We start from the raw sequence: 12,954 nt of genomic DNA on the forward strand, positions 1-12,954 counted from the left end.
ATTAAATTATAATAGAAAATAAATTATAAAAAGTGGATAAAAAATTAGAACTTTTAAATAGTTGATTTGATATTAACATTGATATATATATTTTTAAAATTTTTATGATATCTTCAAATTTATATTTTATTCAAAAATAAAATCAATATTGTTTTCTTAAAAACATATAAAATCGTATTATAACATCGACAAAGACAAATAATAAAATAGAACATTAAAATCGAGATGTGTTTCGCTGCATTGCGCGAATACTTTTCTAGTAATTCTATAATACATTTAGATCTTGCATTGTGAACCCATGTGGACCTCCCGAGGAGGGCCCACATATGAAGCCTCAAATAGGGTCTCGTGCACCAACTCAACTTATATTTTTGTAAGTAGAATTATTATGGGGTATGAAATATGCACCCACTGAATTTTAAGGGACGCTCTAAAATATTAGAAAATACAAGAAATATCAACAAAAAAAACTGAAAAAGTCCTGAAAATCAACCAAAAAATCCAATAAAATATATCGAAATCGACAAAAAAAAAAACAAAAAGATCATTCGAAATTATAGAATCAACCAATAACATATAAGACGACTTTGCAAGCTTTTGATCTACTTTTGCATGGGTCCACCTAGGGGTGCTCATGGGTTGAGTTGATCATATTGAAGATATTTGAACAACCCAACCCAATATTTACGGTTTGAAAAATCTTAACCCAACTCAACCCAACCCAAACCGTACTGGTTGATTGGGTTAGTCGGGTTGGTCGAGTTGATACTTTGATACATTAAAATATTCTTTATCATTGAATATGTTATTTCTCACTCTTAATTTCCTTTTCATCATCAACCATTTGATACAACTTATCAATACTTCTTACATATATCACATTTAATTAGTTTTCTCAATTTACATATATATGTTCATAGTTACTGAACATATATACGAATGAGTTATAAAGATGGAGAATATATTGAAAATATGTATATATGAAGAGCGTACGTGATAATGTAATTGTCTAATGCATATATTAATATAAACTCAACAATCATATTATATCCAAGAAATGAAATGATATTGGGTTCATCGGGTTGAGTTGAGTTCAAATAATAATAACCCAATATCAACTTAATACATACGGTTTGAAAATTTTACAACTCGTTTAGACATCGGGTTGCTTCGGATTGAATTATTTCGCGTTAGATTGGATTGGGTTGATCGGGTTTTTGAGCACACATAGGTCCGCCGCTCTCCCAAGCCCTCTACTATAAATGATAGCTTTGGTACATAATACATCCTAAAAAACAAGGATCAATTTGTGACGAAAAAAAATATTCGGGAGTTTTTTTATTACAAATTATTGAATTATAGGGAGGGTAAGTGATTGTTTGTTTACCTCTTAATAGTTCTATTAAGAGGCATCATCTGAATTGTTAAGATGTTTGATAAAAAAAAGTTTGTCTCTTAATGATTCTAAAACCCCTTGAATAATTTTGTATCTTGTACCTCTCTTAACCGTTCAATACTTTAATTTCATTATAAATAATTACTAAATACTTACATTTCATTTTATACCATATCGTAAACCTTAATCACCCTTATTCAACTACCAGTTGCGGTGCGTAAATCCATTTTTTTTGTCCGGGAAATAAACGCCAAATGGCAAACGGGTCATTTTTTGAACAAATTCAGAACGCAGGAGAAGGGGGCAACAACCCTCGAATCTACCAGAAGTAGTAATCAATCATCTTGCAAAATCTCTCACAGCAAACTATTGCTGCTGCTGCTGCTGCTGCTATTACTACTACTAGTAGGGATCTCTTTCGGGATTGCAAATGGCGGAGATGGCAAACACGGCGAGGGAGATCACCACCGTGCCGTTACTTACCTCACGGCAGGACACCAGAGACTCGCCTTCTGCAGGAGGAGATAGAACCACGACGATGCTCTCCTTGCTTTTAGGTCTTTTCGCTGGGCGGCGTGGAGCGTCGATGCTAGTGCGCCAGACTGCGGCACGACAGTTGGAGGACTGGCGAGCAGATTGGGGCTACTCGTTGCCAGTTGTTGTTTTAGACATGACGTGGAACTTTGTGTTCGTGGTGGTTTCGGTGGTTATGTTGTTCTGGACTGCGCGGGAAAAGCCAAATGTGCCGCTTAGGTTGTGGATCTGCGTCTACTCGTTGCAGTGTGCGATACACATAGTGCTGGTGTGGTTGGAGTATCGGCGGAGGAATCGGGGAGTAGCGGGAGACCAGACGACGGCTGACTGTTTTTGCTTTGGGCACAGTGAGGATAGTGATGGAAGCGATGTGGATTTGGAGAATTACACTATGATCGGGCGAGTTTTAATTCCGAATTGGACTTTTAGTTTGAACTTGATGACTTTATATTGCATTCCATTATATACATAGCTGAAGTTTAGGAATATCTTTCGATTTACAGGTTTTAACATTTAGAAGTTGCCATATGCCTGCTGTAGTTAACTGTAATCTTTTGAGATGTCTATCAGAAGCTTGAATCTGTTTGCATGTTCAAAGGCGTGCTGTAAATACTTTTTATTCACGGTATAGATTGCATGCCAAGTATCAGAAGCCTAGGCTTACAAATTGACTAGGAGGATCAAAGTTACAGTGTTTGAATGATGGAAGAGTAGATTAGTAGATTCCCATCAATTTTTGTTTTGGTATCAAGAATGGTCTGTAATGGAGAATGGGTCAATGATCAAGATCTAACCACATCCATGGATGATTTTATACATACTACTTAGAAGTTGCAAAGAATAATTTTAGTCTAAGTTGGACACTTTTAGAAACTTGAGTAAGGAAAATAAACGTGGTTTATTATACCAGTCAATTATATTAGTAATGTGAATAAATTCTCCACAACTACAAAGTTGATCTCTGAGCCCGTGTGATATGCAGTAGGTCTGAGAAATCCTTTGCTAAAATGTAGACAGTAGGTGTAAAATTGATTAATGTTCATGCTGATCTATGACGGGAAGGATGAGGATTAAGTTCAATCATGTGGCTAAAAGAACTCAAGTCATGTTTATATAATCAAACACGATGCATGTAGAAGCATGTGGGCTTTATCGAGTCTATTACAAGTTCCATTAACAAGTTTGTTGAGCTCAAATCTAGTAAGCTAATTGTTACTTGTTGTTTATGGAATATTTGGAAAGGTAACTTCTATTGGATATGATACATATGTGATCACATAAGGTACACATGCTTCATAAGAATAATAACTTGATATCAGGCACATGTTTGCGGTAAGAATAAAATACTTTAAACTGCTAAAGTATTGTATATGTAATGCCTCGAGTGCTTGTAAGCATGTTGGACTTTTAGCAATCCTAAATGGGATCTTAAGTATATGCTTTCAGACGTCATGCTTTTATGACATCACAATTTCAGATCGAACATATAAAAAGATTCTGACGGGGGAGCTTTCAGAAAGGAAAATAACATCTTGAGTGGTCTTTGGATCCATGGTAGGATTTGGGGAAAAAGCAAATTCGTAATGGTTTTCTTTATAGTTTAGCTATCTGTGTGTTAGCCTCGTGTAGCAAGATAAATGTCTGTGAAGTGCCATTGCTCTGATTTTGAATCAATTTTCATACTTGATGTTTTTCGCAATATTCCCTCTATCCCACAGAAATACAACATTTGACGCCATAACAAAAAATTTAGGAACAGTTGATCATGATTAAATGCCTAAAATACCCTTGTAAAATATCATCTGCACTGAGACAAAAGTTATTTTGTGCATCAAGTCAGATTATTATATTGTTATGATAATAACATGGTGGCTAAGTACTAATGTAACTCGAGAACATATTCGAATGAAAAAGAAATCTTGCAATTCCTGTGGGACATTGAAATATCAGAACTGAAAATGTTGTGGTTCTTGTGGGATGTAGGGAGGTACATCTTATCAAATGGTTCCTTTTGTATTGCAGTAGTAATGCATCCTTTCACTGGTAACTTATTTTTTGGAAATTTCAGTGATGCTCTAAGATGGGAAAACATTAATACCACGATCTCCTATATGTGGTGGGTAGTTGGCTTCTGTTGGCTGCTCTCTGATTTCAAGATTCTTCTGCATAGTGCTCCACGCCTATTCTGGTATGTCTTGAACCAATACAAGTTTTGACCTTTAATAAATAGTCTGGGAAACAATTTAGAATGATGCATGCTTTGAGCTATTTATTTCTTGGCTTTTTCAAGCCTGTAAAATCATATATCTGATTTAAGAAGCTTTTTTTTAAAAGAATGGTTGATGATCTCTGTAGTTGACTACTTATACATATGAATGAATGAGTGAATAATAATGGAACAATCCTGGTGTTGGCTTTGCATTATAAATGTATAATATAAATAAGGTGGCTTGAGAGGGAAGATTGTTCTTACATCCATGTTGAACCTGATCCAGCTTCTCCCTTCTCCATCTACAAGTTTTTTCTGCTTTAGTTCTTTCGTCTCTTTCAGGTTGAAACAAATGTTTTGGAACATTATCTTTGACAACAGTGATGACTGATGATTTAACTTATGTTTTCAAAATTATTTGAAAACATACAATAACTGCTGTTACATGGTGTGAGCTACCAAGCTAGAAATATTTTCCTATTGTCAGCTAATGCATTATAGAAACAAAGGTGTCTTGAACAAAAAGCTTAAGGAAGATTCTTGTACAGTTTTAGCAATTACAAATATGTGTCAAATGAGATCACCTTGCAAAAGAAGAGGTGTAACTCTCTAGTAAGTTAGTTATGATATAGGGCGAACGCATGGCGCCAAACCCAAAGTAGAACCATGATGCATGGCACACACCCTTATTGTACTCCAAAAAGGTAACCCAAACATGCATAACATTAAAACAAAGCACATTGAATTACATCACATTCATTCTAGATAGTGATTGTCCAAGATTTGATAACCACCATATAGTGGTCACAGACCAGGAATGCATGTGTATATCCTGAAGCATAATTTATTTACAATGAAACAAAGTACCAATAGTGAACTTGAAGGGGCCATTTGTTATCTATTAAGAGTTTATATATAACTAGAGAGATCATGTAGGGGTAATGCTGTAAGAAGAAGAGTTAGTGTGAAAATAGAACAAGGGGTGATTTATGTCTCACTATATGAGGTTCATGGGGCATTCACTGAAATTATTGTTAATTTTAAGAATGAGGGAACAAAGATGTCTTTTATTCCAAAAGTTTACCAGGGTTTTATGTCAATTAAATATTCTTAACTACATAAAGTTTTTTTTGGAAGTATATAATATATTATATATGGCAAAATTCGCACAATCCTCACCTTTGGTGAGGCTTGAACCTTGACCTTCAAGGAGGCTGGGATATACCGGTAACCTGGATGCCACTAGGTCATTGACCCTTTTTTCTTCTATGCAACTCTAAAGATGAAATATCCACCAAAGATCAATTTGTGGGAAGGTGAGATTTTTTTTACAAGGCTGGCCTGAGATTTTGTACCAGGTTCCAGGTATGTGGTTGTCTCTCACTCACCGTTTCACATTCCTTTTCAACCTTCCCATCCCTCTTCTCTTCATCCCCCTTTCTGTTTGCCAAGTGTGAGACCAAAAGAATTGTGCCACGTCGTTGGCATGTGTGATATCCCACAATGGCGCACATGGGGATTGGCTTTTTTCCGACCAGGCCACTGCATACAGTGAGACGCCAAACCTGTATTTCGCTATGCTATTCGCGGTGGTCTGTGCCTTGACCTAGTAAGTTCTAGTTTCTATTTGTTGAAGTAACATAATCTCAGTTTTAACTTTGTCATTTTGATAAGCATATGAAAGGGACAAAAAAAAGTAGAACAAAAACATCGTTGATGCTACAACAATGCACAATGGTCAAGTAAATGAGGTTGCTCGAGTCTATAAATTTATGCTCTTGTATGAGCTACGCTCACTGTTTGGATGTTGAGTTGGTTGAGCTCCACTCATTTGGCAATCATGAGATGGTACCTTAGTTAACTCAGTGTTGTTTCCCTCATGAGCGGATCTCAATCCCACATGCATCATGTAGATGCCTTATTTATTCAGACCAGCAGAAGTTCCATGGAGCAGGATTTATTTCCATATTGGATTATACAATTCTTACTTTAAGCTGATAGTACCCATAATTTGTCGATCGTCTAAGTTGGCCTTTATAGATAGAGCATCTAACCATTAACTCTTAACAGAAACCTTTGGGTGTTTTCAATTTTCTTTCGTTCTTTTCTTACTTTGTTTTTAAATAATGGCAGGTTGGCTTTGGCATTTTTGGCCATCGACGTGTTCTTTGCTTTCATTGCTTTTGTTCTGGCATGTTTACTAGGGCTTGCTGTTTGTTTTTGCTTCCCCTGCATCATTGCCATCCTGTGTATCATTGCTGGCCGGGTAAAATAGATGAAAAGTGTTTTTTACGCTTTATCATTTAATTTCATGTACCAATGATTTTGATAACTATGCTAATACACAGGAAGGTGCATCGGAGACGGACATCAGTGTCCTTCCCAAGTACAGATTTGAAGCTTTCAGTGATGAGGAGCAATCTGATGTTGGAGCAGGTAGAATGATTCCTATTGAAACAAATGGTCGGGACTTTTCTGTTGGACGTGTTCTTCTAGCTGAGGATGCAGTAAGTCTATTGTCTATGGTTGAAATTATTGCTTACTATCTGTTCAAGCTGTAAACTACTTTTGGAAGATTTTTTTGAAGTATATTATATTTATATATGGCAAATATTCATGCACACTCCTGGGAAGCTGGGCTCTACCGGTAGACAGTAACAAGGGTACCGCTGGGCCAATGACCCTTTGGTGGATTTAGATGTTTTTGTGGATTTTACTTGAGTACTTAAGTTAGATCTATTTGCTAATAGCATTACGGGAACAGAAGTCGGATAGGCTGTAGGACCATGCGACACTAGAGTGGTTTGAGAAGTTTGGGTGGACGTAAGGGCTCTTGGTTTGCCAAATTGTTTAGGGTATAGTTAATTAAAATGATCGAAGACTACAAAATGGCCTCTGAAACATAAAACTATAGAGAGAGAGAAAGAGAAAGATGAGATGTTGTAATTGATCATCACAAAATTCCATGTCATGGATGTTCCTGAAACTTAAAAGTTGAATCTCAGTTTGTTCTATGTACATACACACATACTCATGTATATATGTATGTATATACACACACGTGAATGATGTTCTGACCATCCTAGCCGATACCATGAGAACCCAGAGGAGAAAAGCTAAGTGAGGATGGTTATAACCTGATCCTGCTGTATGTATATGTAATTTCCACGTGAGAGTAATCTATGTATATGAACCTTTCCTTCTTAACTTCTCATGATATTTAGCCTTCTTATTTGATCCTTCCACTATATATATACATGGGAATAATATAATGAGAACAACAAAAAGGTTACAAACCCGTGAGAGCCAATAAAAAAATATTGTTCTCCATGAATATTCAATCTAAGGCTAGGTTTTGATATATTGCTTCGCAATGTATTTATTTCACATTTTATTCGTTTCACAATGTGAATTTTTTGTTTCTATTGTGAAACACCACATGATTCACCGGTTCTCAACCTTTTTGTGATTCTTGTTTGAATATATGTATATATGTGTGTGCACGTATATCTATAGATGAAACATCAAAGAATGTTTTGCTTGTGAAAGAAACACAAAAATACGTTAATACACACTCATACTCGGAACAAAACATGTGAAACAATATGAATCATAACGTTAAATCAAACTCATTGGATGGTTTTGGTTTTCACGGATTTGGTTTTCACGGATTTGGTTTTCACATGTGTTGTTTCATCTATGAAACAATATATGAAACCGGTTTTCACGGTTTCTAACTTCTAAGCAGTTCCATATGATTCTTAGTCTATATATACAATGTAATAGATCCAAATCCCTATAGTATTTTAAGGATCTTATAAATAGGTTTGTTTGCATGGTTCCAAAACAAACTGTCATTGTGTCATCCTTACTTCTTTCCAACTGGCTCTATTTTCATTGATTTTTTTGCATCAACTTTTTTCGGATTCTATTTTTCATTGTTGACTCAGCTGCATATGAAAATGGAACTAATTACGATTCGGCTGTTATCTCTGTTTCTTTTGTAGGACTGCTGTATATGTCTCTCCCCATATGAAGATGGAGTGGAACTTCTTTCACTTCTCTGCAACCATCACTTTCATGCTACATGCATCGTGAAATGGCTGAAGATGAATGCGACTTGCCCACTCTGCAAGCACCACATCAGGCGAAACGAACAGGTTTAAAGGGCATTCTTTTGTATCGGTGAGTGTACAGCAAAATATCGTATCTGGAAATATAGATTTTGACTAACACATAGAAAAAAACCGAAATAAAGGGCAACAATACATAGGTCTGACTATTGTTACTTTAGTAAAGTTCCTCCTCGGCTTGAGTCTCCATATGGTTGACTTCAGTAAGTGCTTACCGGGTCACTTTACCTTATTAGATGAACGTGACAAGAATTGAGAATCTTACCTGGTAAGAGCGATGACAAGGACCGAGCGTCTTACCCTGTAAGTGAGAGTGACGACTCTTGATAAGCGCTTACCGGATAAAAATGTTGCAAAAGATGCTGTCTTAATGGACTAAAATCTTACCCGGTAAATTAAATGAAAGTTTTGACTCTTACTGGAAAGCGTTTACCGGGTAAACATTGGGTAAACGGACCCTTATTTTCTAATTTCCATCAAACCAAAAAAACAAAAGAGAGTCTAGGGCTAAGATGTATCCAAACCTTACTTTCACGCCAAGGGTAAGAGAGGTTGTTTCCGTGAAAGGCTAGCGGTCGTTAATTTTTGTGCAAGCTAGAGTTTTCACGAAAACCATCCCTCCCCTCCTAGGGTTGGAGAGCGTATCTTATTCTCTCCATACCCTACTTCATATTGGTTTTTGGGTACCTTCAACCAGTTAAGTACTAAGGGTTTGTTACCAAAGGGTATTTGGCCTAGCGGTATCGTAGCCTTTGGCCTCCTTGGAGGTCAGGGGTTCAAACCTCATCACAGGTGATGAGGGTGTGTGAGTTTATTTGTTGCATTTGTCGTATATCAATATTATATACTTCAAAAAAAAAAGTACCAAGGGTCTATTTGGTAGGTGAAAGAATTGTGGAAGATTTTAGATTTTTAGGATTTTATTTGACATGGGTAGGTAATTTACTGATCTTGTATAATCTCCTTGCTTTTTGTTTCACTTATTTTGGTGGGACAAAACATTTTAGTTTAATATTGCATCAAACGTAGAACAAGTTTTTGTTTTATCCCGTCATATCCAACATACCAAACGCATAATCCTAGTCTTTTTCTCATCTCTAGCCGTATATATACTCCCATCGGTCCATGGTATTAAAAGTAAAAAAATGGACCATCAACCGGTCCTTCTCAGTTACAATTTAAACTACTTCTGGAACGAAGTAGAGATAATTGGTTTAGGACGTGGTTGTGATTGATTCTTGTTGGTCTTTATTCGTTCTGTATTTTGATATCGTAATTTAAAGAGTAAATTATGATTTTCGTCCCTATGATTTGTAATTTATTGCTATTCTCGTTTCTAAATTAATTCTTACCTTTAAGTACAAGAGACCAAAATGGTAAAGAATTGTAAACCACATGGACCGAAGAAAATAACAATAAATTACAAACCAGAGGAATGAAAACTGTAATTTTTAAACTACAGGGATGGAAAATAATTTAGGTGCCGTTCACAATGGATTTGCGATGCCAATGACGTTGCTTGTCGTGAAAAATATCGGCGATTCTCTATATCCACGGACGTCTCCATCGATAGAAAGAAACGAGATTGATATTTATGAACTCGACATATCAAGTTTATCTTAGTTATGGCATACCAAATTTAATTCGGTTTTGATTTCTTCTCGCTTCTTGTTTACAAAATGCAAGAAGTATTCGTTACATGTCGATTGGGATATGGATTTGCTTGTTTCTTTGTAGGTTTTTGCTCGGGTTTTAACTGATGGTGCAGTTTTGGAAAGAATGAACGGAATCCATGCTATTCGATGAGCTAAAGGAACATGTAAATAAAGAAAAACAAAAAAGGAGACTTTTCTGACTCATTATACATCCCCTGTATGGTTTCTCTGGAGATACAGGATTCTAATTACTTAAGGGCTGTTTACTAAACGCTTACTTGGTAAGTGTTTACCGGATAAATTTCCTCGTCGGATGAACATGACAAGTGCCAAAAATCTTACCGGGTAAGAGTGATGAGAAAGATGAAGAGTTTTACCCAGTAAGTGAAGACGACGACTCTTACCTAGGTAGGCGCTTACCCTGTAAATTGTTGCATTCGACACGTTTTGATGTACTAAAATCTTACGCATCAAAATGAATTATAGTGTTGACTCATACTAGAAAATATTTACCGGGTAAACATTTGGGTAAACAGTCCCTTACACCAACAATTAATTTTTGTAAGTTACGGAGATTATTGGAGGCACGCACGACAAGAAGTACAGCCAGACAAACTTTTAAAATTCATGGATCAAAACAAGATATTGATGATAACATTGTGACTTGTGTTGTGACCCATAACAAAAACATGTTTTTTAGACGATAAGTTACTTCAATCTTTTATGGTAGCGTTTGGTTCACAAAATGTTTTTGGATAAAATGAAATTTGTTAAAGGAATTTAACTTTGAAGGAATTGGAATAGAATGTTGTTACGTTTGACAGACATTGAAATGAAATTTGTTAAGTAATTGAAATTTGTCTGTTTAGTTTACAGAATGTAGCTTTGCAATTATAATAAAATATTGGTAAATGACCAAAATGTCCTTTTTTGAAAATTTTAATTTTTTTAAAACTAAAAGTACTTTAATAAAATAATTATTTAATATGTAGAACAATATAATACACAAAACCCAAATATAACCATAAGCCAAACGACATTAATAAATCAACAGTGGTCGATGGTGGTTCAGATCGGTGGTGGTCCACAGTGGTTCAGATCTATGGTGGTCCACAGTGGTTCAATTAACGGTGGTCGGCAGTGGTTCAGATCGATGGTAGTCCCTGGTGGTTCAGATGGACAATGGTTTAGATCGGCGGTGGCGACGGTGGTTTAGATCAGTGGTTGTTCAAATCATTGGTGGTCGGTGGTGTCCAACGATAATTCAGATCGGTGGTAGTGCTAGTGGTTCAGATCGATGGTGGTCTGTGGTGCTTCAGGTGGCGGTGGTCGGATGTGGTTCAGATCGGCGGTGGTTCAAATCGACAATGGTTCAGATCGGGGGTGGTTCAGATCGAGGGTGATTCAGATCAACGATGGATCATATTGGTGATGGTCGGCGGTGGTTCAGATCTACGGTGACCGGTAGTGATTCAGATCGGTAGTAGTTGGCGGTGGTTCAGATCGATGGTGGTCAGTTGTGGTTCAAATGGCGATGATCGACAATATTCAGATCGGTGGTGGTCCATGGTGGTTTAGATGGCGGTGATTGGTGGTGGTTCAAATTGACGGTGGTGGTTCAAATCGACAGTGGTTCTAGATCGACGGTGGTTCAGATCAGTAGTGGTCGGCGGTAGTTCAGATTAGCGGTGGTGGACGGTGGTAGTCGGCGGTGGTTTAGATGGTGGTGGTCGACGGTGATTCAGATCGACGGGTGGTCGAACGTGGTCGACGATGGTCATATTGGGTTTTATGAGAACATGGTATATTGGGTTAAGGGCATATTTGGTATTATAAAAATAGAGAATTCCATTCTATCAAAATACCATGTAATTGCTAAGAAATTGTAAATACCTTTATTGTGGAATTTGTAGGATTTTGAAGATTTCTTTCGTTAAAAAGAATGAACCAAACGAGAGAATGAATTTTGGTTAATGAAGTTCAACATTCCAATTCCATCAGATTCCTTCAGAATCTGCGAACCAAACGCCCCCTTAAGGAATTTGTCTTTACTATGATCAAACATTCTATCTACCATAAGAGTGGTGCTTGATTGTTTGAGTTTGAGCTCCAAAGGTCAAAAATGTCTGGAGGTCTCAAGTTAAAATAGAAAGAGGAATAAAAACCCCCTTGTGGCCACGAAGGTTCAAATGCGGTGACTCCGACCTACTCACAAAACAAATGGTCGTCCTGCAATTAGTCGGCTCGCATAACGAGTTGGATATATAGGTTAATAAAAACATATTCTATCATTAATGATTACAAAAAATCATTTTATTTCTTTTATTTACTTGATGATCACAATTCAGTATCGTCAAACTCACATTCTTTCAATTGTAATAGAAGACACTATCATTGTCGATATACGTGTTTGTCGATATGTATTGTTAAAGAGCAAATTACATGAAAAAATAACGTATTTTAAATTGATTTTTATTTTGGGTAACGTATTTTCAAAACTTTCATTTTGATATTTAAGATGTAAAGTTTTAAACATTTAAGTACCTGGATAACCGGTTGAAGCATTAACCAGTTACCATGATGTGGCGAGTGATGAGATGAAATTGGTCGAACAACAAATAATGCTGAGTTGGATACCACTTCACTCACCAAACCCTCCCTTCAACTGTTTCAGAGAGCTTGCTTCATGGCGGAGCATTTAACGACCTCTCTGAGATATATGGCTTATACCGAAAAGGTACGAAGTTGGACTAATTTGGAAACATTGGACGATCTACTTACTGCAACCCAGGAATAAAAACATCGCCGAATAGAGCACCTACAACACCTGACTTTCTCCGGCTATTTCTGTATTTTTTTCGAGATTCATGGCCTAACCACCTTTCTTATTTTCACCTTTCCTTTGGACTCGTATTTTCTTCGTACACAATCAAGTGAGGCTAAAGAACAGGTTAATGCTTCAACCGGTTATCCCGGTACTTAAATATTTAAAAATTTACATCTTAGGTACTAAAATGAAAGTTTTAA

General features: G+C 36.5%; 1 protein-coding gene across 2 annotated transcripts; it reads left to right on the forward strand.

Annotated features, from left to right (window-relative positions):
- Positions 1-1,801: 1,801 nt before the first annotated feature.
- LOC112523161 (E3 ubiquitin protein ligase RIE1-like) lies at positions 1,802-10,069 on the forward strand. Of its 2 annotated transcripts, XM_025132644.1 has the most exons (6): positions 1,802-2,329; positions 3,999-4,118; positions 6,273-6,405; positions 6,488-6,646; positions 8,147-8,324; positions 10,010-10,069. In XM_025132644.1, exons 1-5 carry the CDS (start codon positions 1,827-1,829, stop codon positions 8,303-8,305), a joined length of 1,074 nt encoding a protein of 357 aa, XP_024988412.1. In that variant the 5' UTR covers positions 1,802-1,826; the 3' UTR covers positions 8,306-8,324; positions 10,010-10,069. The 2 variants fall into 2 exon arrangements, with proteins under 2 accessions (XP_024988412.1, XP_024988411.1); XM_025132643.1 differs by lacking the exon at positions 10,010-10,069 and having other exon boundaries at positions 8,147-8,478.
- Positions 10,070-12,954: the final 2,885 nt, after the last annotated feature.

Source organism: Cynara cardunculus (genome assembly GCF_001531365.2).
Source record: "Cynara cardunculus var. scolymus isolate 2C chromosome LG 12, CcrdV1, whole genome shotgun sequence".
Lineage (NCBI taxonomy): Eukaryota > Viridiplantae > Streptophyta > Magnoliopsida > Asterales > Asteraceae > Cynara > Cynara cardunculus.

What these genes read in the sequence shown, in the direction of transcription:
- LOC112523161 (XM_025132644.1), top strand. Translation starts at nt 1,827, where the DNA reads ATGGCGGAGATGGCAAACACGGCGAGGGAGATCACCACCGTGCCGTTA. An exon ending in GAGAATTACACTATGATCGG is followed by an intron (nt 2,330 to 3,998) that starts GCGAGTTTTAAT and finishes TGGAAATTTCAG; the next exon opens with TGATGCTCTAAGATGGGAAA. An exon ending in AGTGCTCCACGCCTATTCTG is followed by an intron (nt 4,119 to 6,272) that starts GTATGTCTTGAA and finishes AAATAATGGCAG; the next exon opens with GTTGGCTTTGGCATTTTTGG.